General features: G+C 46.3%; 1 protein-coding gene across 12 annotated transcripts in view; it reads left to right on the top strand.

Annotated features, from left to right (window-relative positions):
• BLCAP (BLCAP apoptosis inducing factor) overlaps nucleotides 1-21,206 on the top strand; it is a 28,916-nt gene extending 7,710 nt beyond the window's left edge. For 2 of the 12 annotated variants that reach the window (XM_010355330.2, XM_010355332.2), the window contains exon 2: nucleotides 909-2,836. In XM_010355330.2, the coding sequence (XP_010353632.1) occupies nucleotides 1,085-1,348 (264 nt within the window). In that variant the 5' untranslated portion in view covers nucleotides 909-1,084 and the 3' untranslated portion in view covers nucleotides 1,349-2,836. Of the gene's footprint in view, nucleotides 1-908; nucleotides 2,837-9,478; nucleotides 10,706-11,091; nucleotides 13,119-18,545; nucleotides 19,550-19,809 lie in introns of those variants that run through there. The other 10 variants (XR_004052524.1, XR_004052522.1, XR_004052521.1 and 7 more) reach the window with 10 other exon arrangements.
• The last annotated feature ends 3,960 nt before the right edge of the window (nucleotides 21,207-25,166 follow it).

The raw sequence follows: 25,166 nt of genomic DNA, 5'->3' as shown, positions 1-25,166 counted from the left end.
AGATTTTGCGGACGGGAAGACCGGAATGCGGTTTGTGAGTGTGGTCCCCGCGCATCGGTGGCCAGCCGAAAGCACCTCTTTCCAGCAAGCTGCCTTTTGCCCAGGGGCCAACTGGCATTTGCCCCTATGTGGATAGAAAATTAATTTTCGTTAAAAGCTCCTAGAGGTCAGGTTCTATACAGCGCCAGCAGCAGATGGAGGTGTAATGATCCAAGCGACTTCAGTTTGGACAAAGTAGCATAGTGACTTTTTTTCTACATTGACTTTCGGAGAAGTTGGCAGGTTCTGGCAAAGTGACGCCGGGCCATTTGAAAAAGGCAAGCTTAGCCTAGGCTGCCATCTTAAAATATTTCGAGGCTGCAGCTGCCTCAGGATCCTTTGCCTGTGGTCTGGTGGCTGGCAGTGCGCCGCTAACAGCTTTAACTCTGCACTCAGTGCCTGAGCACCTATGGCTGTGAGAGATGCTAGATACAGAACCCTGTCCTTACCACGTGGGGGCACAGCAGGGAGCCCTTGGTCGTCCTTTGGCAACCACTGGGCGGTATTGTGAGGTCTGGGCCCCTTGAGGACGGGCTGCAGCCCCAGGAGGCGATACATGATCTCTGCTGGGCAGGGCCCAGGCAAAGCCAGTCCACTGTATGAAACCGTGCCAAAGAGCCCTCTCCCTGATCCCCCAGGAGAAGCCCCGGGGAGACATCCCAGGAAGCTTCCCGAATTAGTGACTTGGAGAGGAGTAGAGCTTTCACGGGTGGGCAGGGAGGAAAGGGCATTTCACATTTGCTGTTGTTAACCATGATCCATTTTCCCAAATAAGTATACATTCTGTTCCTGTTTTTTTTTTTGTATGTGTGTTTGTCTGTCTGTCTGTTCTTTGTCTGTTTGTCTGTTGTGTTGACTTTTCTCTTCAGGATCCCTGCTGCCTTGGTGATCCCGGGCTGACAGCCAGAGAGCACAGCGGCTCAGCTCCTGGAGAGTGAGGGTTGAAGAAAGCGGAGGGCAGCCGCCTGCGCCCGCTGGCTCCCATTAGGTCGGTTCCTGCAGCGGTGCCCGGCAGCCTTGGTGAAGGCCCTGCCCGGCAGAGATCATGTATTGCCTCCAGTGGCTGCTGCCCGTCCTCCTCATCCCCAAGCCCCTCAACCCCGCCCTGTGGTTCAGCCACTCCATGTTCATGGGCTTCTACCTGCTCAGCTTCCTCCTGGAACGGAAGCCTTGCACAATTTGTGCCTTGGTTTTCCTGGCAGCCCTTTTCCTTATCTGCTATAGCTGCTGGGGAAACTGTTTCCTGTACCACTGCTCCGATTCACCGCTTCCAGAATCGGCGCATGATCCCGGCGTTGTGGGCACCTAACGGCCTGCCCTGTTAGCTTTCCAAGGAAGCAGAAGACGGGAGGGGAGGCATTGACATAGGTCATAAAGCATTGGAGTTTCAAATCCCGCAGCCTCGCGGGTGTCACATTCCTGACGGCGCCTTTTTGGCCTGTGATGTTTTATCCTTATAATGTGAATAATGGCACTGACCGGTGCTTTTATTGTAAAGTCCTATAGTCGTGGGTGGTCTTGTGGTTGTGTGTGTTCTGTCCCCATCTAGGTCCTGGCTGGCCGCATGACCACCCCCCTCGCCTCATTACTTCGAGGAGTCTGGGCCCATCCTGGTCAACCGCCCCAATGTGACCTGGGGCAGATAAAATGCCAGTCTCATTGTCACCTCTGTGACCCCTCCTTGTCAGGGTCTCCTTCCTTCCCAGAATGTTACTGACTCAGTCCCTCTCCTCGTTTCCCTTTACTTCTCTTCTACCCTTTTCCTTTTTTGGGGAGTACCTGTCCAAGACAGGGCTCATTTTTGCACTTATCTCAAATTTGAAGAGATTGCTGACGCCCGAGAGCCTCGCTTTTTCATCCTTCTTTCCTTGTTCAGCAGGCTAGACAGAAACATGTCTTGACTGTTTGTTGTCCACAAATCTTCAGTATTTTCTCCGCTTCATTTTTAAGAAAGGAAGCAACAGATAGATGTTGCTCTTTCACCTGGGTGTCTGGGCTCATGCTTTCCTGCCCAGCCTCACTTCCTTTGCCCTTCCTCCTGCCTTTCTCAACTGTTCCAAGGAGGGGGGCCTCATTGTGTCTCCCGTGCATGCTCTGCAGCATTGAAGTATGGTGTGTTCACATAGTTCTAGCAGTCTCCAGCTGAGTGAGTGGGAGAGTACCTGTGTGTTTCATAACAGCCATGATCCCCTTGATAGATGTTTGGATATTTTTTGGTGTGCCCTGTGCGTGTGTGTGTGTACAAATACATGTGTATATTCCTTTTAAAGAAGCTTTATCAAACATGTTCTGATTTTGAGGTTTAGCAATAGCTAGCTATATATGGTAGGTGCCGCTACAGTTTTTATTTAGCATGGGGATTGCAGAGTGACCAGCACACTGGACTCCGAGGTGATTCAGACAAGACAGGGGAGCAGTGGCCATCATCCTCCCGCCAGGGGCTTCTCCGTTCCTGCACATATAGACTGTACGTTATGAAGAATATCCAGGAAGACTGTGTGACTGTCACTTGCTGCTTTTTCTGCGCTTCAGTAACAAGTGTTGGCAAACGAGACTTTCTCCTGGCCCCTGCCTACTGGAGATCAGCATGCCTGTCCTTTTAGTCTGATCCATCCATCTCTCACTTGCCTGAGGAGAGAGATGGGCCAGGCAGAGAACAGAACTGGAGGCAGTTCATCTAGGGAATGGGACTGTGAGGCCATACTTGTGAAACGTTTGGACTGCTATTCTAGAGCTTTTATTTGGTGTGTTCGTTGCACAGCTGTTTGAAATGTTTAATAAAGCTTTATAAACTTTACTTTGTGGTTTTATGTGGCTGCAGTCCATTTGGGTTGTGGTGTTGGATTTTGGAGTTGGTGGGGGGCAGGGGGAAGCATGGAGGGGCTGAGTCTTGGCGCCAGAGTACCTTAGCCCGAAAATTTGATCTGCTTTCTGGAGAGCAGATGGTGGGGATGGGGGAGGGGAAGTAGGGGGCAGGACAGGCGGTGAACAGGAGGGAGTCTGAAAGTTTTCAGAGATGAGACATTTGCGTTTCTCAGCTCCCATGGCTTCTCGCCTGAAATTGTTTCCCTCCATAGGAGATTTGAGTAACCGATCCCTTGACAAACAACTTAAGACAGCTGGAGCTCTAATCATCAAGGATTTTTATGGTGCTGCTTTTGAAGTAAAAATAGTGAAACCCCTTATGGCATTTCAAGTGGAAAAATAAATAAGATTGGCTGTCCAATCAGCCAGACGTAAGGTGATGGCTAGAAGTGCCGAGAGTGGTGTGGTTCCATGTTGTAGATAGGCACGTGCTCCCATGGCCATGACCTTTGAGGCAATGTAGGCTAGTTTGTCAGGTCCTGTGTTGGGTATTCACCTCTGAATCTCCTTCTAGAAAGCATAGTAGGAGTACTGCCTGTCCAAGGCACAGGGCTGTCGTGAGGTTTTATTTAGTCACAGTCGTGAAGGGCTTTGGTAATTTCATAGAAGATCACCTGTTTTACCTAGGCTTTAAATTTATTGCTATAAAATTGAGTATGGTTTTCTCCTGTTCACTTAAGTCCGCCCATTGTTACTTTATTCCTTTCTTCATTCAAAACTTGCCAAAGATTTGTCTATTTTAGAGGTATTTTCAAAGAACCAAACTTTTGTTGATCATTTCTGTTGGGTAATTTTCTTATCTGATTCTTCTGTGCTTTTATCTCTGAATTGTTCTTTTCTGTGTTTCTGGATAGATTTCATGGTTCTGCAAAGTCTTGACAAGCTGAGGAGTCATACCTGGAAAGGATGGTTTGTTCAACAAACACTGAGACCCTGTACTCGGCTTACTGGAGATTTCAGGGGCAAGACTCAGGCCTGACTCTCCAGGAGCTCATGAGTGTAGCCTAGTGGGAAAACTTAACAAAATAGACAACTGCAAATTCCAAAAAGAAAGCAAACAAACAAAAAAAGGCTTTTGTGTCCCTTCTCTCCTGTGGCGACACCTGGATGATAAATGAAGCCAAGATTATTGCTTATTTTGCTCTCCCTCAGAAAGCAGCTTTCTGTTTCAGGTCAAGCCTGCTTAAGAGTCACAAACAGGCCTCCCTCTGAAAGATTTGTGGCCCTTTCCAGCAGGGAGCCTGCAGCCCACCCCTTCCCAAAGTGACTGCCAAATCAGCATTCTGTCACCCCACAATGCTTCCTACCTTGCCAGGCCACCGCCCCCTCTTCCTGAACTGCCTTTTAGGAAAATGAAAAGTAGATACCTTTTCTGTAAAAGAATAGGGGCAGCAGGCCTTAGAAACACATGCAATTCCATTGGTCACTGTGGCTCCTGGTATGAAATGGTTGCCCACATGGTACCTAGTGACCACAAGACCCCATGAGCAACCCCCTGGGCTGCTTTAGGAACTGGTCCTTGTCCTGCTGTGGGCCCCAGTTTCCAGATAGGTAAAATGTGATCTTTGGAGCAGATAGTTTTGCTAGTTCTAATATCCGGGAGTTCTTTCTCCCAAGATCTAGGATCTTCCTGGACCCATTTGAGGATGTTAGCTGGGCTCTGAGTAGGTGGCAGTGCACTTTCAGGATAGCATGTGCTTTATGCTTTAGTCAGTGTACCATGTGAGCCCAGGTACTTCCTCTGTCAGGAAACTTCCCTGGATTTCTTCTCCCTGGAGATCTGCTTAACTGGAGCATTTCACTCAGCCTTCTGTTGAGTGCTACTGCTAGTGTTAGGCAGACTTCCCCTTCTGTAGCGACTGAGTTCCTACAGGGCACAGCCCATGAGGGCTCCTCTTGTCTCCCAAGGGGGCCTGCATTGTCAGTCATTTGGCTGGTATTTGGCAGAATCCCATGCAGGAACAGGCCTTGGGACTATAGGGTGGACCATTCCTGCCATCAGGGAGCCCTCCAGGCTAATGGGAAAGGGCACAACATTGAGCAGATAATGCCAGCGATACGCAGCCATGGACTGTGTCAGCTGCTACAAGAGAGGGTCTAAGAGGGGACCCAATATGGGCCTGGAAGGATTAACTTTCAGGTGGAGCCCTGAAGAACAAATATAAAGGTTTGAGCAGTGAAGTAATAAATGAGATGTTATTATTTTACCATCTAATCAAGCATCTCTGCTTACAGATAAAGAGACTGGGATGAAAGTAAAATGAAGGACCACCACTATGTGGCTACCCTAGAATCAGAACCCAAAAAGGCTTTTTGGGATAAAGAGTCAGTCTAGCTAAAGCTAGCGAATTGTTGGGAGATACTAAGGGAATCTAAGGCTGAAATGCTATTGGCAGACCTCAAAACTCAGCCCTCAGAACTCTTCATTTCCATCCAACTGGGAACCATCACAAACGAGGATCTGATGGGAGGTGGGGAGTAACCCAGTCAGAACAGCCTTTGAGATGGGATTCTGTCAGCAAGAAACAGGACAGCATTTGAGTGGTGAAAGTAGCAGGGCATGGAGAAGGCTACTGGCTTCTCTAGATCACTGGGAATGGGGAGAAGTAGTCATAAGGAGTGAGTGTGAATGAGGCAGGGACACAGGAGAAAGGATAGGCTGGGGAGAAGGAAGCAGTAAAAGATGATAGAAAGGGCCGGGCGTGGTGGCTCAAGCCTGTAATCCCAGCACTTTGGGAGGCCGAGGCGGGCGGATCACAAGGTCAGGAGATCGAGACCATCCTGGCTAACATGGTGAAACCCCGTCTCTACTAAAAAATACAAAAAACTAGCCGGGCGAGGTGGTGGCGCCTATAGTCCCAGCTACTCGGGAGGCTGAGGCAGGAGAATGGCGGGAACCCGGGAGGCGGAGCTTGCAGTGAGCTGAGATCCGGCCACTGCACTCCAGCCTGGGTGACAGAGCAAGACTCCGTCTCAAAAAAAAAAAAAAAAATGATAGAAAGAAAGCCAACTCCTGTTGAATAGCTGCAGGAAAGGAGGCCAGAGAAGGGCTGTCACATGTGTCCATTCAGTGGGCAGAGCCAGAACCCTGTCTCCTAGCATCCAATGCAAAGCTCACTCCCCAATGCACCAAATTGTGTGAAAGGGCCACTGTTCGGAAAAGAGGAATGACTGAAGAAGTGCTCTCCTTGATGGAAGATGGTCCTGCCTGGGGAGCTTGGCCTGTCTCAGCCCAGCAACCCTCCCTCCCCAGTATCTTCCTGAGAGTCCCAGGAAGAACAGAGTTTAATCTGCCAGGCTTCAGGGGGAGAATGAAGTATGTTGAGAAAAACTTCTATTGTTAGGCAGGCTTGAGGTAAAAAAGAGAACCTGGCTAAGCAGCAACTGAAGGCTTCAGACAGAAGCCCTTGGTCTCCCTTTGGGATACTAGAAAAGGGACTCAGAAGCTGGGCAGAGATAGACTTGAAGGACTGAAGAACCTTGATGCAAGGCTTCAGGGAGCCCCAGCCCTTATGCCCTGCCTTTGTGACTGTACCTCACCTGTCACGTAGAGAACACACCACCACCACAGCATCTGCCCCAAGACACAGTCTCCATAAATGTTATTTCCTCTGTTTTATGGCTCCCTGCCACTGGCCCTTACTAAGCTCCAGCCTGTTAGGGATGTGATCTGATCCCCCAGCTCTCCCACTTACTCATTCATATGAGGAGCATTTGCCAGGCTCTTTTCCAAGCTCTGAGAAGCTGGTGCAGAATGACTATGCCCTCCTTGAGGAGCTCAGATCAGCAGGAAGGAGGACAGAGTCATTCTTGTGGGTAGATAATACCATGTCATTAGGGCTTTAGTGGTGTTAGGTAGAGATTATTTGGGAGACCATATCTCAGTACCTCTGTGTGAAGTCAATTATTTTTTACCTTCTCTGCAAAGGCAGTATCCTAAAAAGGAAAACACCAAGGTGTAGCTTGCTTTCTGGGAGACCAAAGTTCTCAGTTTCAGCCCCTACTTAGCCACCAGCTTGCCCAGCAACCCTCCATGCATTTCCCTCTCTTGGACAGTAACCCCTGTCTGTCCATCCTCCTCCCAGTGAGGAACCAGAGGAGGCATATGTTTGAGAACGCTTTGTCAAATATCCCAAAGGGTCAGATATGACTCTTCTCCGAAGACTAATCTGGGTGGTTCTGGCCTCACTACTTTTCTGGGCAGCTTGTGTGGAGGTTGTACTTGGACAGCTCAACACCTTTTCCAAAGCCAAACCCTCTGACAGCCTCCTGCCCCACACTGGTAGTGGTGAACCTCCAAGGAGGGGGCAGGGAGGCAGGTGCTGAGGCCCTGGGGCTGATTCCCATCTACTTTCCATGTGGCTTTGCTCTCTTTACTCTTCTCTAGGCCTCTGTTTCCCCATTTATAAGTCAAGGAGGGGGCTGGACCAAGAAGTCTTTAACATTTCCAAAGCTGTCTTCTGTGAAACATCAGTGACATTTATCTCCTTGTTATTTTAGTCTTAGAGATAGTGGTTGAAAGAAAGTGTATTAAGACAATCAAGTGTTTAATCAAAGGATCTTTTGCATTAAAAAATAAACTTGAAATCTCTTGGGTGCGGAACTGTCAAGGATCTTTTTTTTTTTTTTTTTTTTGAGACGGAGTCTTGCTCTGTCGCCCAGGCTGGAGTGCAGTGGCCGGATCTCAGCTCATTGCAAGCTCCGCCTCCAGGGTTTACGCCATTCTCCCGCCTCAGCCTCCCGCGTAGCTGGGACTACAGGCACCCGCCACCTTGCCCGGCTAGTTTTTTATATTTTTTTAGTAGAGACGGGGTTTCACCGTGTTAGCCAGGATGGTCTCGATCTCCTGACCTCGTGATCCACCCGTCTCAGCCTCCCAAAGTGCTGGGATTACAGGCTTGAGCCACCACGCCCGGCCTCAAGGATCTTAACTTAGAGCCAAAGAAGACATGGAAGTGTCTATGAGGCAGGAAAGGCAGACAAAGCCCTTCAGTAATTCCATATTGTTTATGGGTCCAATCCTTTGGCTTGGTCATCAAGACCCTGCACAACCCTTGAAGATAAGGGGCTTAGTCTTTGTTCCTTGACCAAGCACAGAACCTACCTGACCAGGCCTGGCATAGTACCTGCTGGTTGGCTGACCTGGTGGCTAGATGGATAGGTGGTTCAATCAATTGCTAAGAGTCCCTAAGTAATTGGGTGGCCCAGTCTTTCCTAGAAGGAAAGGAACTCAGTTTGCCTCCCAAATCTCTTGGCAACTCTGAAGTGACAGAGATTATCTTCCAGCCTCCAGACTAGTATTTTGAACAAAGATATGTGAGAAGAACCTTATAAAAGACTGCCCAGCCTGGCATCCTCACTGTGGCAACAGCCCACATGTGGTTTAGGAGTAGCCCCACCAGGTGGTAAACACCCTGTAAGATCTGGATGTAGGTGGACTCCTGAGTCACTTGTAAGCCAAGGGGATTCCCTCTTCTTCCCTCCCTCTACCTTTCCCATACCCTAACTCTGCATGTGGGACTTCCCCAGCTTTCCCACTTTTATGAGTTCCTCCCCATAGGCCGACAGGCAGGTGAGCTTGCAGGAGTGCAGATCGTGAACCACTGTTTCACAGAGACTTGACCGAAGCTCTGCTGAGAGGTTTCTCGACTTGCCCAAGAGTTCACAGCTAGGGCAGGCTGCCCTTGATTCCTGAACTCTGATCACATCTTAGGTGGTCCTCTGCGTTGCTCATTTTCCCATTTCCATCTTCTCCTCCCCTCCTAGATCATGAGTGTCCTCTTTAGAGTAACAATCTGAGAACTCCTGCAGCCATGCCCTACTGCCACACACACCCATGTGAGCCCATCACCAAGATTTAAGCTCTTTAGTCCTATTCCGTCAGACCATTCTGGGGAAAAACCTGTCCTCGGTCCAACCCCCAGACTCCAGCTGCAATACTATGGGGTTTAGACTACTATTCACAGATGGGGTGGGCCATTTGGGGGGCTGCTTTTTGGTGGTTGGCTTTTGGTTTTGTTTGTTTTTAGTTACTGGCCAAATAGGATCCAGTTCTTATTTCTACCCTCAGAGCCATTTTTATAAATGCCATATGGTTCCATTTTGTACTGACAGGAACTAGGGACCACAGGCACATAGCACACACCACAGCTACTGTGACTAATAGCCCTGGCAGCTGTGCCCTCCTTACAGTATGGGTATGCAGTATGAGTGATGTCCAGAACCAGTAAGATTGGATTGGGCCTCCCGATCCCTGGTCTTGATGACACCACTGCACCTCTAGTCCCGTCTCTCCGGTCCCTTGAGCTTTCCTATATCCATCTCCTTCTTTTAATTCAGATCACTCTTGCAGGACAGTTGCACCAGATGTCTCTCTGCTTTCAGTCTTGTCTCTTTTAACCCATCAACCAAATGGCCACCACTGGCCATCTTTACCAGCTTAGGTCATGTTCTGTGGCTCTTGGCCTAACTTTTTGTCCATCCGTATTGCCTAGAGGATGGCATTCTGTTAATGGAGCAGAGCATTTCACAGTCTGGTTCCCTACCCCTAGGTGTTCCTGCTCTGCTTCTGCAGGTGCCCAGCCAGAGGAGCCCACCTGTCCTCCCGGAAGAGATGTCCCCTTTCACTTGGGAGTCCAGGAGATCGCCCAGGGAGAAGGTGTGGAGGGAGGGGTTTTGAGAAGGAATGTGAAGTCTCCCGTGGTAAGCAACACCAGCAAGACAACCAAGAAGAGGCAGTTGGGTTGGTCAGTTAGGAGGTCTTGTCATCCATCTTGGGGTTAGCAGAGCAATAGAGACAGATATCACATCACTATGGGAAGAGAAGAGAATAAGAGGAAGAAGTGGAGACGAGAGGAATAGATCACCTCTTCCAACTATAAAGGGAAAGAGATGGATAAGTGGAAGTGACCCGTTTGGACTGCTCTTTTCTGATTTAGCTAATATTTGGCCTGTGCTTTTCTGAATCAGGCCCTGATAAGCATTTTGTCAACAGTACCTCCCTGAAACCTTAAGAGAACATCCTAGGGTTGACATGGTTTTACCCACTATACAGAGCTTCAAAAGATGAAGGCACTTGCCCACGATGGGGGCAGAGCTGGGATTTGTGTCCCATTCTGTTGCCCTTAAGAGCCTCGCTTTCACTACTGTCCTTGTCTTCCCTGTAGTCATGAGGGGAGGGAGGCGGAGGGCTGCCTGAGGTTAGGGAGCTGGGGCAAAGGCACCAGGGAGGCTCCCAGTGCTCAGATAGGACTGGAAGTCTGGGACATAACACTTTTCAGAGGGGGAAGGGGCCAGGGAAGAGAGAGGCTATTTTTAATAGCCAAATAGGACATATAAGCTCATTAAAAACCAGAAGGAAAGGAATAAAATGTTTAACAAGTGTCTGAGTGGAGGACCTCCTTCAAGCTGAAAAGCAATGAAATGACATCAAGAAGACAAAGGCCAACAGTGAACAGGGATAAGTGATGGCCTGTGTCCCAAGTGGCCTGGAGTGGACGGCACTAGATGGACAGGTAGGGGCTTAGCCTTGGATAGCAAGCATGCAACGACCCACCCACCCAAACCTGGGAGGCTTAGCACTCAGCAGGTGACCTCATCTATCCTCAAGCCATCACTGGGAGGTGCTCAATAAATATTTGTTGGGGTGAAATAACTGAAATGGGAAATTAGATCAAAGAGGAAAAATACCAGCGTTAAGCTATTGATGATAGAAGAAGGGGCTGGGTGTGGGGCTCACACCTATAATCTCAGCACTTTGGGAAGCCAAGGCGGGTGGATCACCTAAGGCCAGGAGTTCGAGACTAGCCTGACCAACATGGAAAAACCCCATCTCTACTAAAAATACAAAAAATTAGCTGGGCGTGGTGGCATGCACCTGTAACCCCAGCTACTCGGGTGACTGAGGCATGAGAATTGCTTAAACCCAGGAGGCAGAGCTACAGTGAGCTGAGATCATGCTGCTGCGCTCCAGCCTTGGTGACAGAGCGAGACCCTGTCGCAAAAAAAAAAAAAAAAACAAAAAACTATAGAAGAAGGCCAGGATCCACCCTTGGCTCGTTAATTCGGGCTGCCTGGAGTGTTGAGAATTGATACCCACATTGTGGTCAGTACTAGGATGACCAGACTCTCCTATGGGCACAGTTCTGTACAGTTTACAAGGGTTTGTTTTTTTTTTTTTCTTTTTAGGGGGAGTCTCACATACTCATGATATTCCCCATTTAGGGTCTTGAGGTTTGAGGACCCTGTTAGACTTACCCTCAGTCTGTTGGGTGAGTTTGCTTCTATCATCTTGGATTCTTGATTATCCCTATTTTTTAGAGGAGAGAACAAACTTCAGGTCTTCCAGAAAGAACTGGCAAAAAGAGGCCTGTATTCCTCTGACTTGACTGTCTTCTTTACATACCATGCCACTTTCCTGAACAATATACAAGTTCATCATGTAATTATTTTAGAACCCAGGGTCCAAATATTTTTATGGTCAAGATTCGATGGGCAAAGTCCTCACACTGAGTTCTCCCAGCAAGGATGCTTTCCACTCACTTGCTGGGCAGCTGCGGGTCACCTCCCCCCACTGGGCCTTGGGTTCCCCATCTATGAAATGAGGTAGTTGGATTAGATAATTCCACAGTTCCCTTCCAGCTCTAGCATTACCCTCAGATATCCTCATGCCTAAAGCAGTAATTGAACAAGGGGCATGGTGACCCCAGGTTCTGGGTCAGGTCTTCATCTTGCGGCACGGAAGAATCGTGATGATGGCTGCAGCCCCCAGAAGATAAACTTGGCAGGAGCTGGCTGAGATGATTTTTCTGCTGATGGTGAAATGTGTTGGCAGAGTCTATACAGGTAGGTTGGCGCAGGTGAGGAGTGGGGTGGGCACTTTGTCTCTTGTGACCCCGAATAATGTTTCCTTGCAGAATTGGAAGCCTCCAGGACAGGTGGATGCCAGCTGGATTTAGCCGTTCACATTGGCAAAGTAGGTGATCCATCTTTCCACACACTCTTCTGTAAGGGCTTCCAGAAAGGCTTTCTGCTCCCATCCCTTAAACACCTCCCTGTCTTTCACTGTCACTGTGCCTGGAATCATAGCCTCCTGTAGCCTTTCAGTTCCTGTTCAGGTGGTATGTGCTCTGAGAAGGCTGTGACCATAAATGCTGTAATCAGCCAGGAATAGCTGAGCTCAGAGCCAGAGCCAAGAATGGAAGGGTTACCCAAAATTGAGGCATGGACTGTTGATTGACTAAAAAGAGAAAAAGTCCATTCCAACTTCACCTCAGAGCACACACCCAAATTCGAAAATTATTTTCAAAGGTCAAAAGGAAAAATGAGCCCATTAAAAACCAGAGGGAAAAGGAATATTAACAAGTGACTGAATGGGGAGCCCATTTAAGCTAAAAAGCAACAAAATGACATCAAGAAGGCAAAGGCCAACCAATTTGACTACATTAAAACTAAATATTTTCAAAGTCAAGTAATATCACAAACAACCAAAAAGCAGAGTGGTTGCAGATTCTTAATGTATTAAAAAAACACACCCAAAACCCAATAGTAAAAGCAAAACAGGTGTGTGTAAGTCACCTGAATTGAGTTTACAGGAAAAGAAATGGAATTGATTGAAAAACTTTTTGAAAAAACATTCATCTTCACTAATAACCAAAGATCAACAATAAAAGCAACAAGGAAGTACAAATTTTCCCTAACAAATTAGGGGAAAAAACGTAAGAATGCCCAATGTTGCTGAGGATAGTGGAATAGGCACTGTTTCGCACTACTGGGGGAATGGGAATTGGTGTACACTTCTTGGAAAGTTGGAAGAAGAGAGAAATTTTCAGAGAGAGTAAGTGGCCTGTAACTTCACTCAACATTTATTGAGTGTCTACTTTGTGTCAGGCATGATGATAAGTTTTAAAATATTGGCCAGGCACAGTGGCTCACGTTTGTAATCTCAGCATTTTAGGAGGCCAAGGCAGGAGGATTGCTTGAGCTCAGAAGTTCAAGACCAGCCTGGGCCACATAGCAAGACTGTATCTATAAAAGTATACCCCCCACACACACACACATACACAAAGATAAATATGATCCTTGCCCTTGGGAGTTCAAAGAGTTAAGAAAGACACACAGGCCGGGCTCAAGCCTGTAATCCCAGCACTTTGGGAGGCCGAGACGGGCGGATCACGAGGTCAGGAGATCGAGACCATCCTGGCTAACACGGTGAAACCCCGTCTCTACTAAAAAATACAAAAAACTAGCCGGGCGAGGTGGCGGGCGCCTGTAGTCCCAGCTACTCGGGAGGCTGAGGCAGGAGAATGGCGTAAACCCGGGAGGCGGAGCTTGCAGTGAGCTGAGAACCGGCCACTGCACTCCAGCCTGGGCGACAGAGCGAGACTCCATCTCAAAAAAAAAAAAAAAAAAAAAAAGACACACAGACAGACACTGAAATGATACATAGGAAGGAGAAGGCCAGAGAGATGCCTGGGACATGGGAGCATGGGCAGCTGGGGTTGGTGGTGCAGATTTCATGGGAATATCCAAGGAGGTTCCTAGAAGAGGTGACTGGATAGGTAGAAGTTATTCAAGTAGAAGGCAGAGGTAGAGGTGAGAGGCATCATGGATGAACTCATAGACAGCTAGGGGTTGCTGAAGTGTGAAATGAGAGGCTAGGGGTGGAGAAAGCAGAACCAGCTTACATAGTGCTAATATGTCTAATTCAAGACTTGGGTGTTCAATTGCAACAGGGAGCCCCTGAAGCGTTTTGTGCAAGCAGGTGCCATGGTAGGATTTCTCTTTTGGGGTGATTACTCTGGTTGCTTAGAGAAATTTGGAGGCATGTGGGCCAGAGAGGAGATGATTGCCTTGGTCCAGGTGGGCTCCAGGAGGGATAAGGGTAGGGGCCAAGAGGATGGGAGGAAGTGGTCAGATCCAGGAGGTGAAATTGGGAGAATCTGCTGACTGGTTGGTTGCTGGTGTTAAAGAAAGAGAGTAAAGGATACCTTTCCTATTTTCTGTCATGAGTGACTGGGTGAAAGGAAGAACACCCAGGAGAAAGAGCAGGTTTGGGGGCTGAGAGAAAATTGTTGAGCTGTTTTGGACAGGTTGAGTCAGAGGTGAGCATCCAGCAGGAGGTGGCCTGCAAGAAGCTAGATAGAGGGTCTAGATCCCAGCAGCAGATTTAAACAAGAGATTTGGATCGAGACTTTGGTGCTTGTAGCCATGGGCTTTGGTGAACCGGCTCTAGGAGAACGCACCAGCTGAGAAAAGAGAGGGGGTCCAAGAATAAGAGCCTTGCCCCCATTTAAGGGGTGGGCAGAGAGAGGGAAGCCCACAAAGGCAAAAAAGAAGTCAGACATAGAAAAAGCACATGCAGCCTGTGTTGGCATGGAAACCTGGGGATGTGGAGCACTTTCAAAAGAGAGCCACCAACAGACGAAAGAGAAAGGCCAGCTAGACAGGGACTGAGAGCCCACTGGATGTAGTAATTAGGGGCCACTAGACCCTCATCAAGAGCAGTTTCCTGTGAGAGACGGGACAGAGGAAAATGAAAGGGTAAGGAAAGCAGGCAGCATGACCATCTCTCAGGGAAAGCTGCTAGAGTAACAGTTTGGGCCAGGGGACAATTTCTGAGCTGGCTCTGGACTGAGATGACATAAGGATAGATGTGATAGGAGCAGTCCAGAAGGCTATCACCTAGAGTCCTCCCGCCTGTCTGAGTCAGAGGCAGGAGCAAAGGGCGACGGTGGGCAACGAAGGAAAATGTGCATAGCTGGCATCAAGTAGGAAAGTATATGTGCCAGTTGGGAGCTCACCAAAGAAGTGTGGGCATCTCAACAGGGATAGATGAAGAACCAGAGATGCACTCAAAGACGAAGGACAAGGCCAGAAATGAGTTCGTGACATTTTAGGAATAGGTACAGGAAGAGAGTTCTGCTGAGGAGACAGAAAAGGAGGGGCCAGAGGAGAAGACCAAAAACATGGGGTTCCTAGAACCCAGAGGAGAGTTTCCAAAAGGGCAGAGTGGGCACTGGTGGGCCATATACACAGAGGTCAGCAGAGGCTCAGGCATCTCCCAGACCTGGCCTCTGGGGACTTTTGTCACAGCAACTTTGGGGCAAGGGGCAGAAGCTCCTCTTGGTGTGGGGGGAATGAACTGAGTCTGGCTGAGAAAGGAGGGAGGGGGAGCTGGAGCAGGCAGCGGGTCCAGGAAGGACCTGATTCTTCCAGGAGACATGGGAAGGAGGAAGCAGTGCAAGCCCAGTCAGCAGAGCAGGGCAGGGCAGTGAGAGGGGCCCTGGAGCTCTGGGATTAAGTGTAGAGGTGAAGGGATTAGCCGTGTTGGTGGAAAGGGACAAAAGTAAATGATGTACATTTTAGCAAGTAACCTGATCTCCATGTTCTTTAGGAGGCCTTTTCTCTGCCCTCTGTGTACTGACTCCAGCTCTAATTAGCACGGTTTCGTCTGCCTCGTGGCTGGGGCTATGTCTTTCTCATTTTTTTGTACCTTTCGGCACCTAGCAACAGGCAGCCAGCTAGGCAGGGGCAGAATAATTATTTTCTGCTTGAAATCCAGTGTCTGAAATGGAGATTCAGAAGTTTTTCTTTGTATCAAAAAGACTTTGTGACAACATCCAGGGAGCAATGAAGTAGGTAAGGCCCAGGTCACAGGCTTGAATGGGACATTCAGGGTCTCAGTAGTAGTTCTATTTGTTGATATTGCCTAGACATCAAAGAATTCTATTTCTTCCCTATCTGGACAGAAGTCAAAGTCCAGAGAGAGGCTTGGTTTAGCTGGCTGGGCTTGGGCCTTGTGCCACCCTCTGATAGGACCTGGGTGGTAAGAGGCAGGACCTGGAGGAGGGGCCTCCATGGCTTCCATGTGAGAGAACAGCTCAGGTCCCACCACAGCCACATAAGATGGAAAATTTCCCAAAAAGTAATAAGGGGCTTCAGGGAAGAGTAAGTCATGCTAAAAAGCCAAAACTCCCAGATATCCATTAGAAGAAGTAGCCAGCTCAGAGGCAGGAGACTTCCAGGTAAGAGAGGGAAAGGCCTGGACTAGACCAGTGGGGATGGAGAGAGATCAGAACTTGTGGTAGATAAAACCCAGAAATAATTAGTGGGTGCTTATCTGTGAGAGTGAGAGAGAAGGTCAAGCCAAAGGTAATTCCCATGTGTCTTGGTTTTGTTTGTTTGTAGGGACAGGGTCTCACCATGTTGCCCAGGCTGGTCTCCATCTCCAGGGCTCAAGCAATCTTCCCACTTTGGCCTCCCAAAGTGCTGCAGTTACAGGCATGAGCCACCGTGCCCAACCCCATGTATCTTGAGTGGAGTCCTGGGTGGATGGTGGGGAGGCCCCTGGGGTGGGGAACACAGCATGGAGAGCCAGTTTGAGCAACAGGATAGTGGACTCAGACACAGCCAAGTGGGACCCAGCAGACACTTGGATCCTGGTGTCTAGGGCTCAGGAAGAGATTCAGTTGGAAGCACTAGCCCAGGGCTGTCACCACTCAGAGTAATGGGGACCCAGAGCATAAGTGAGATCACCAGGGAGAAAGTGTAAAGAAAAATGGGAGAGGGCCCAGGGCAGAATAATGAGTCATAGTGACATTTGAGGAGCCAGGTGTGGGCAGGCAAAAAAGGAGAAAGAGAAGGAAGGGCCTGAGAGATGCGACAAACAACCAGGAGAGGGGGTTGCCATGACAACCAAGGTAGGGAAGAGTTTCAAGGAGAAAGTAATCAACACTGTCAAATGCAGCAGAGAATTCCAATAAGACAGAGAATTTTTCCTTTGGATTTCATTATTAGTAAGTTTTGATGGCCTTAAGAGCATGCTGAGGGAGTGATGGCCTTGGCTAGAATAATGGTGAGATGTGAGAGGACATGGATCTGGCACTAAGAGTCCTCTAAGGAGTCCGGAAGGAAGACTTGGAGATGTGAAGGGTAGGGGCTGGGAGGCTGAGGCTAGGAAAGATGAGCAGGTGTATAGGCTGAGCTCCCAAAGTGTTCAGCATCCAGTGCTTAATACAAAAGTTGATACATTCCACGTAATTCTCTTGTAGCACCTAATTGTGTGCCCAGCCCAGCAGTGTGCCTAGCCCTGTGGATACTTGGGTGAATTAATTAAAATAGAATCCCTGTTCTCATGGAGCGTGCATGGTAGTAGGGGAAAAAGACATAGTCAGATAATCACATATGTAAATGTACAATTTCCAACACTGATAGGCACTCTGAAGGAAAGGTACTGAGTACTGAAGGGTGTGCGACCAGGGGACCTGCCCTCATCTGACTCTGGGAGGCTTCCTTGAGGAGGTGATCCTCCAAACCTAGATAGGGAGAAGAGAACAAAGTTAACAACAAAGCAAATTGGAAAGCATTCTGAGCAAAGGGCCTGACTAGGGAGGAAGGAGAGGTGAGACCAGAGAGGCAAGCAGTTCTGGCTATGCAGTGCTTTGGAGACCAGGGCTGAGCTCCTGCCAACATCCTGAGAGCGAGGGAGGCAGGGGATGTGACCTGCCCTGGTATGTTGCTGTAATCTGCCTGAGACTCTGGCTGTTCTGTGGAGAAATCATTACAGCAGAATGGGTAGACAGGGAGGCAAGTTTGGAAGCTTTGTTGTAGTGGACAGGATTTGGACACGATCTGCATATTCTGGTTAGTCTTGATGCTAGATGGAATGAAGAGGGACTGGAAGAGGAGAGCATTCAGGATGACCCCTGGGCTTCTGGTTTGCCTTACTGGTGAGATGGCAATGCCATTTTCAGAGCTGAGGAGTACTGGAAAGGGGCCAGGTCTATAAGGTAGACCCCAAGTCCAGTGGTAACAGCTGAGACATCCCAATGGAGATGGGGAAGAAATGGCTGAAGGCACAGCTCCAGAGCACAAGGTGAGAAATTGCAGAGACCAGTCCAGGGCTTCGGGGGGCTCCCAAATAGAAATATGGATCCAGATGTTGACAGGCTTCTGGGCATTTTTAGGCCCAACAAAGAAATCAAGCCCGAGGAGCACCAACATTTGGAGATTAGAAAAGAGAAGAAGAATCCTCTGAGAGCACTGAAAAGAAAGAGCTGGGAGGTGTCTCAGCAGAAAGATGGGGTGGTCAGCAAGTGGGTGGGTGCAGAGAGGTCAGGAGGACCAGGGCGGTCCTGAGCTCCTCCAGTGTGCACGCGCACAACTTCCATGGTGCCTCTGGAATTGGGCAGCTTGGTGGCCCTGCTGATTGGCACCCCAAAGGGCCATTGGGGGACCTCTGAGAATCTCTGTCAGAGCAGTTTGGGTGGGAGTCGATTAAGGAAAGAAACAGCAAGATCCAGGACTTTTAATCTTAAAGGAGAGAGCAATGCTGGCAGATGAACATTCTGAGGATAAGGAGCCTGAGTAATTGAGCGATTGGGGATGGAGACAATTAGTGAGATGAGCTCCCGAAGGGGCTGGGATCAACTGTGGAGGTGGATAAATTCATTTGGAGGCAATAATGTGTATTTGACTGAATGGGGCAAAATTAAATTATGTACCTTTTAGGGAGTAACTTGATCTCCATGTTCTTTTGGGAGCTTTTATCCGACCTGTGTACCAACTGTAGTTCTAATTAGCACCAGTTTTATCCTGTCTTTTGGCTGGGATTATGTCTTATTATTTTGTGTGTTTCTCAGCACCTAGCAACAGGTAGTAAGCTCCTTTGGTGCCGAACCAGTATTTTCTGCCTTGGAATTAAATGTCGGAAGTCAGCACTCCAACTTCTTTTGACCAAAAAGATTCTACAATTATCCAGAAGTTACAATGCAAGAAAGAAGAATTGGATGTTAAGTCTTGTGTAGCAGGGATTATGGGGAGTGGATCAAGACAAAGTAGAGGTATCTGCTCCCCTCATCCTTGTAAGCTCCATGCCATTTATCCATGCTTACATTCATCATCTCATACGAGCTTCGCATTTCCCCACAAGAAGTGGAGCGTTACCCTATTACCTACTCATAGAGGAGGAACTGGAAGCCAGAGAGGGAGATACCTTATTGACACAGAACACAGGTGTCAGGAGCTGGCTTCAGACCTCAGTCCATTCGGTATGGCAGTCCCTCTTCCCAGGACCAGGTGGAGCTGGAGAGAAAGAGGGAGAGGAGTCTGTGACGTCCAGATGGAGATGCTCAGCTGGCCCTTTCCAAAGGTGGGAGGTGAGGTCGGCCTGGAACCCTATCGGATGTTAAAGTGTCCTGCCACACTGTGCTGATGAAAGCAGGTCCCCACCACAGCGTATATACATTGTGTGTTTGCATCTAAAACGTCTGTAGTTGTTTGAAATGTTTGAATCTTTAACCCATCTGAGATGTATTTCCATGTATGGTGTGACACAGAGCTCTAATAATTTGCTCTTTTTCCAAATAGATATCCAGTTTGCTAAGCATATATTGTTCCAACACCATCTTTTCTCTCAATTCCCTGTCTAGACTCCAGTTCTGTTGATCTATTTGTCTATTTCTGAGCTAATAGTACATATTAATGAGCAAAGCTTAATAAAGTGTCTTATGGCCTGATAAGATAAGCACTCCGCCCTTCCCCCAAGGCCTTTATTCCTTTTTTTCTTTTTGAGACGGAGTCTTGCTCTGCCGCCCAGGCTGGGGTACAGTGGTACAGTCTCTGCTCACTGCAACCTCCGCCTCCCGGGTTCAAGTGATTCTTCTGCCTCAGCCTACTGAGTAGCTGGGACTACAGGCACGCGCCACCATGCCTGGCTAATTTTTGTATTTTTTGGTAGACATAGGGTTTCATCATGTTGGCCAGGCTAGTCTCGAACTCCTGACCTCAAGTGATCCACCCACCTCGGCCTCCCAAGGTGCTGGGATTATAGGTGTGAGCCACCGTGCCCAGCCCCTTATTCTTTTTTAAAATGATCTTGGTCATATTGCACATTTACTTTTTCAGGTACATTTTATCATCAGCTTGTCAAAGTTCTGTGAACAAAATATCTGTTGGAAGTCTGAGAAGAATTGCATTGAAGAGGAAATTAACAACTTTAGAGTATCAGTTCTTCCCATCTATGGACATGGTGTCTATCTCCTTTTAATCAGAATTGTATTTGTTTTGTTTTGTTTTGTTTTTAATGCCTTTTAATAAAGGTTGGTTGCTTTTGTCATAAAGATTTTTTACAGTTCTTAATGGGTTTATTCCTGAGTACCTTATTAGTTTTGTTGTTTTTGCGAGTGGAAAAACTTTTCCTTTTTTCATTTTGCTTTCCAAATTTTAATCAGTTTACTAATCACTGTGCTTCATTCACAGACACATACACAGCAAATGTGCTTTGTTCCCTGGGCACACAAATGAAAACACAGCACACATGTAAATCAGAGCTAATTGGCTGAAAATGAATTAGAATTTTTGAATTAAATTTTAATTATACAAGTAATACATGAATATATTTTCCTTTAAATAAAATTAGAGCATTTCAGGTAAAGAAGTCTCTACTGGCCTCCCCAACCTGTCCTCAGGCCCCTTCCCCACTTTAGAGGTAGCTGCTGTTAGGCATTTGCTATCGATCCAAAATGTTTTCCTATGCGCATTGAAACATGCCCTGTGTTCTATTGTTGTTTTTGTTGGCTTGCATGGATGTGGTGGTGTACACACTGGAGGTGCTGCTCCTGAGCTCAGGGAGCCTTGTGACTCTCCTCGTGTCGCGTGTCACCTGCCGCAGCTGGCTCCACTGCCCCTTTCAGCTGGCCGCCGGCAACCAGAACCGATTGTGCTATGATTTATTTAGTTGTTGCTTATTGATCGACTATTAAAAGGCTTCCAGTCTTGTTTCAATAGGACAAACCTGTAACAGCATTCTTGTATATGCCTCTTTTGCTCATGTACAAGTGTTTCTCTGGGGCAGATACTTAGAAACAGAATTGGTGGGTCATAGAGTCTACACATCTTAAATTCTAATAGTAACTGCTAACATGTTCTTCAAAGTGCCTTTCTGATTTAATTTCATGCCAGCAGTATGTGTGTCCATTTCTCCAGACCATCGCCAAGTTTTACATTTTAACCAATCTGGTGGGTGAAAAATAATATCTTGTTTTAGTTAGTATTTTTCTGAATTACCAGGATGGCTAGAGTCTGTGTGTTTCCTATCCATTTATATTTCCTTCTGTGCATTACTTGTCCAAATTTTTTGCCCATTTCTTTTTTTTTAGGGTATGTTATCTTTTCCTTATTGATTTTTTAGAAGTTCTTTATGCATTTTGTATACTTTATGTGTATTGCAAATATTTTCTGTATTGCAATTCTTGTCATTTAATTGTATTGTGTCTTTGGAGAAATCTTAAATTTTGATACAGTCAAATCGATCTATTTTAATTGTATGACTTTTTTGCAATTTTATTTAAGAAAGCCTTCCCTGCATTGAGGTCATATGCATTTTTCCTGTATTTCTTCTCTGACATTTATCATTTACATATATGTGTGTGTATGTGTATATGTATATATGCCTTTTTACCACATGCAAAAAATAAATTCCATATGCATGCATGAATCTTAGGATCTAACTTTAGTTCCCCCTCATCCCCCCAACAATGGTTAAATCATTGTCCCAATACTACTTGTGGAATTCTGTATCATTTCCCCACTAATTTAAAATTGCTACCTTTGTCCGATACTGAATCCCAATAGGGTCCTTTCTGGTCCACTGATCTATTTGTCTGCTCCTGAGCTTGATAACATGCTTTGCTAACTGGCAGGACAAATCTCATCCTCTTTGTTGTTTTTGCAAAATTACCTTGGTCATTCTTGCATATTAGTCCTACCAGTGAATTTTAAAATAAGCCTTTCAAGTTTCCGGAAAATTTCTGTTGGGATTTTATTGGGGTTACATTGAGTTTATGGATAACTTTTTTCTTCTTCTTTTTTTTTTTTTTTTTTTAGATGGAGTCTCGCGCTGTTGCCCAGGCTGGAGTGCAGTGGCATGATCTCGGCTCATTGCAACCTCCGCTTCCTTGGTTCAAGCCATTCTCCTGCCTCAGCCTCCCAAGTAGCTGGGACTACAGGCATGCGTCACCATGCCTGGCTAATATTTGTATTCTTAGTCGAGACAGGGTTTCACCATGCTGGCCATGCTGGTCTTGAACTCCTGGCCTCATGATCTACTTGCTTCAGCCTCCCAAAGTGCTGGGATTACAGGTGTGAGCCACTGCACCTGGCCTGAGTTTATGAATAAATTTAAGGAAAACTGACATCTTTATCATATAGAGTCTTCCTACCACGGCACATTGCTCTACTCTCAATTCAGGTCATCTTTTACATCTTTCAGGACAGTTTTATGGTTTTCTCTGGTTAAAGCCTGGCATATTTCTTGTTGAATTCATTCCTAGGTATATTATAGGTTTTGCTATTAACTGTGAATAGGTTGCCCTCTGCTCTTGTTTGTTTGGCCCTTGTTTTTTCATATCCCATTTCAACCTGTTTACTAATCACTGTGCTTGATTCACAGACACACAAAGTAAATGTTCTTCCTCCCTGGGCACAAACATTTGAGCACAGCCAAACACACAGAAGCAGCATAATTGACTGAAAACAAATTAGAATCTTTTCAAATTATACTTTAATTAAACAAGTAAAGTGTGCATACATTCTCCTTTTTAAAAGTAGGACAATATGAATATAACTGTAGTCCCCTTTGACCACCCTCTGGAGTCCTCATTTCCCACCCCCTCCACAGTTTTATGTGTCTCCATCCACAGTAACACATAGTCCTGATGTATTTTCAATGAGTCATACCACATTATAGGGATTTTTATATAAGCTGCAGGTTTTTTTCACTCAGTCTTACATTTTTACAATATACTCCTATTGCTACACACAGCTTTCACCTTTAATAGCTATATTGTATTCATTCCCATGACTGTACCACATTTTATCTTCTATAAGCTCCATGGACATTTAATTGTTTCTTTTTCTTTCCTCCATCATGAGCAGTGCTGCAGAAACCACATTGCATGTTCCTCTGTGGTAGGATATCTCTGGGAGTGATTGAGAAATGGAATGCTGGGTCTCAAGATGTCCACAGTTTTAGTTTTAGCAGACACTACCAGTGTCCTCCATGATTTCTGTGCCATTTAAGCTTCCAGCCAGAGGGTATGAGAGGGCTATAATCCCCACACCCATAGGCGGTTGTTTTAAATATTTGCCAATCTCATGGGTGAAAAGTTGAATCCTTTTTAAAATTTGTATTTTCCTGTTTGCTTGTGAGATTTTCATATGTATATTGAGCATTTGTATTTTCTCTTTTCTGAACTGCCTGTTATTTTTTCTCATTTTAAACATTAGGTTGTCTTTATCCCACTGGCTTGTGGAGTTTTCTAATATAATCTGGATATTGATCTTTTGTAGATATGTGACAAATATTTTCTTCCAGCTTGTCATTGCCTTTAACTCTTTGTAGAATCTTTTGTTAGAAGTTATCAGTTTTGACATAATCCACTTTGTCAGTCTTTTCCTTGGATCTTTTTTTATACGGATACCATGTTTAGTCCTTCCCTACTCCTAATATTTAAATATATTATTTCTTCTTTTCTAATAATTTTATAATTTTGTTTTTATTTGGTTCTTTAATGCATCTGGAGTATATTTTGATGATCATACTGATGTATGCTCTAACCTTTCTCCAAACGGGCAGCCAGTTATTGCAGTATGAGGGGTTGACTAGCTCTTCCTTTCCCCTGTGATCCGAAGTAAAACTCCCTCATGTTCTGAGTCAGGTGGGTCTAAAGCTCCTGTTTTTCCCAACAATCCATTTATTCCTTTCAGTACAAAACTATTTTCTTTGCTATTCCACCTCTTGGTATCTGTGAAGTAAAATGCCATGTTTCGTTGTGCTTCCTTCTCAGCTCTCTTAGCTAACTAGAACCACACACTAATTTCCTTCTCAGCTCTCTTAGCTAACTAGAACCACACACTAATTTCCTTCTCAGCTCTCTTAGCTAACTAGTACCACACACTAAACTTCTCCACATGAATTGTAAAGCCAGCTTGTCAAGTTGGAGAAATTGACATCAATACAATACCGAGCCTTTGAATTCATGAATACAGTAGAGCTCTACATTTATTCTTAATAGCTTGTATGTCCTTCACTTGTGCACTGTTGTTCTCCCCATAAAGAATTTGCCCATTTCCTAATGGGTTTATTCCTATAGTTTTTATTATTGTTGTGAATTAGTTCTCTCCAGCCCCCTTTTTTGTTTTGCTTTTGCTTGCTACATTTCTTTTTTATCTACTTACTAATCACTCTACTGCATTCACAGGCACACACAAAGTAAATATTCCTCCTCCCTGGGCACAAACACGCAAGCACATCCAAACACATGGAGCCCACATAATTGCCTGAAAATGAATACGAATTTTTTTAAAAATTGCAGTCGAATGACACAAGCAAAACATGAATACATTCCGCTTTTTAAAAAAAGAGAACATTGCAGATGAAGCTAGAGTCCCTTTGGGCCACCCATTGCCACCCTATTCCCTTCCTCCTCTCCAGAGGTAACCACAGTAATGGGCTCAATGTGTACTTTTCTAGACGTTTCTAAAAACTTACATATATAGGTACCCAAAGGAAATATATGGTATAGTTGTCTCAAATAATGAAAATGTTATCTTTCTAGTTTTCATTAATATTCAACTTTTGTATTGACCTGAATTTTATTATGGTTGCAGAATGGAATGTCAGTGTTATCATCTGTCACAATGTGAAAGTAAAGATATAAAAGTTGGGAGGTAGCAGTGAAGGGAAGAGGGTAGGAAGGCTGACAGGGACAGTAGTGGGGAGGCAAGAGCTTCTGTGGACATGTGGTGGAATAAGGAACGAAGGGTCAAGTAAGTTTCTTAAATTAAAAAGATAACCAACAGAGGTACTTAAAGACTGCACTGGGGGAAGTAGGGATAGAGGGGAGTAGTTTCCAAGTGACCCAGTGCCTAATCCACTGGGACATCAGTGGATCTTATGAACTGGAAATGGGGTGTAGCAGATGCTGTCTAGAGGGCTCCCATGACCCAGTTTTGACTTGGGACTTGTAAGGGCATATCTTCAGGCAGCTTCAGGAAAACACTTTCCTCCCTAATTAAAGAGATGCACGTGGGGCCAGGCACAGTGGCTCTCACCTGTAGTCCCAGCACTTTGGGAGGTTGAGGCAGGTGGATTGCTTGATCTTAGGAGTTCGAGACCAGCCTCGGCAACATTGTGAAACCCCATCTCTACAAAAATACAAAAGTTAGCCAGGCGTGGTGGCATGCACCTGTGGTCCCAGCTG

Source organism: Rhinopithecus roxellana, chromosome 13, assembly GCF_007565055.1.
Source record: "Rhinopithecus roxellana isolate Shanxi Qingling chromosome 13, ASM756505v1, whole genome shotgun sequence".
Classification (NCBI taxonomy): domain Eukaryota; kingdom Metazoa; phylum Chordata; class Mammalia; order Primates; family Cercopithecidae; genus Rhinopithecus; species Rhinopithecus roxellana.
The sequence above is the reverse complement of the archived record's forward strand: the minus strand, read 5'-3'. Positions and strand labels throughout refer to the sequence as shown.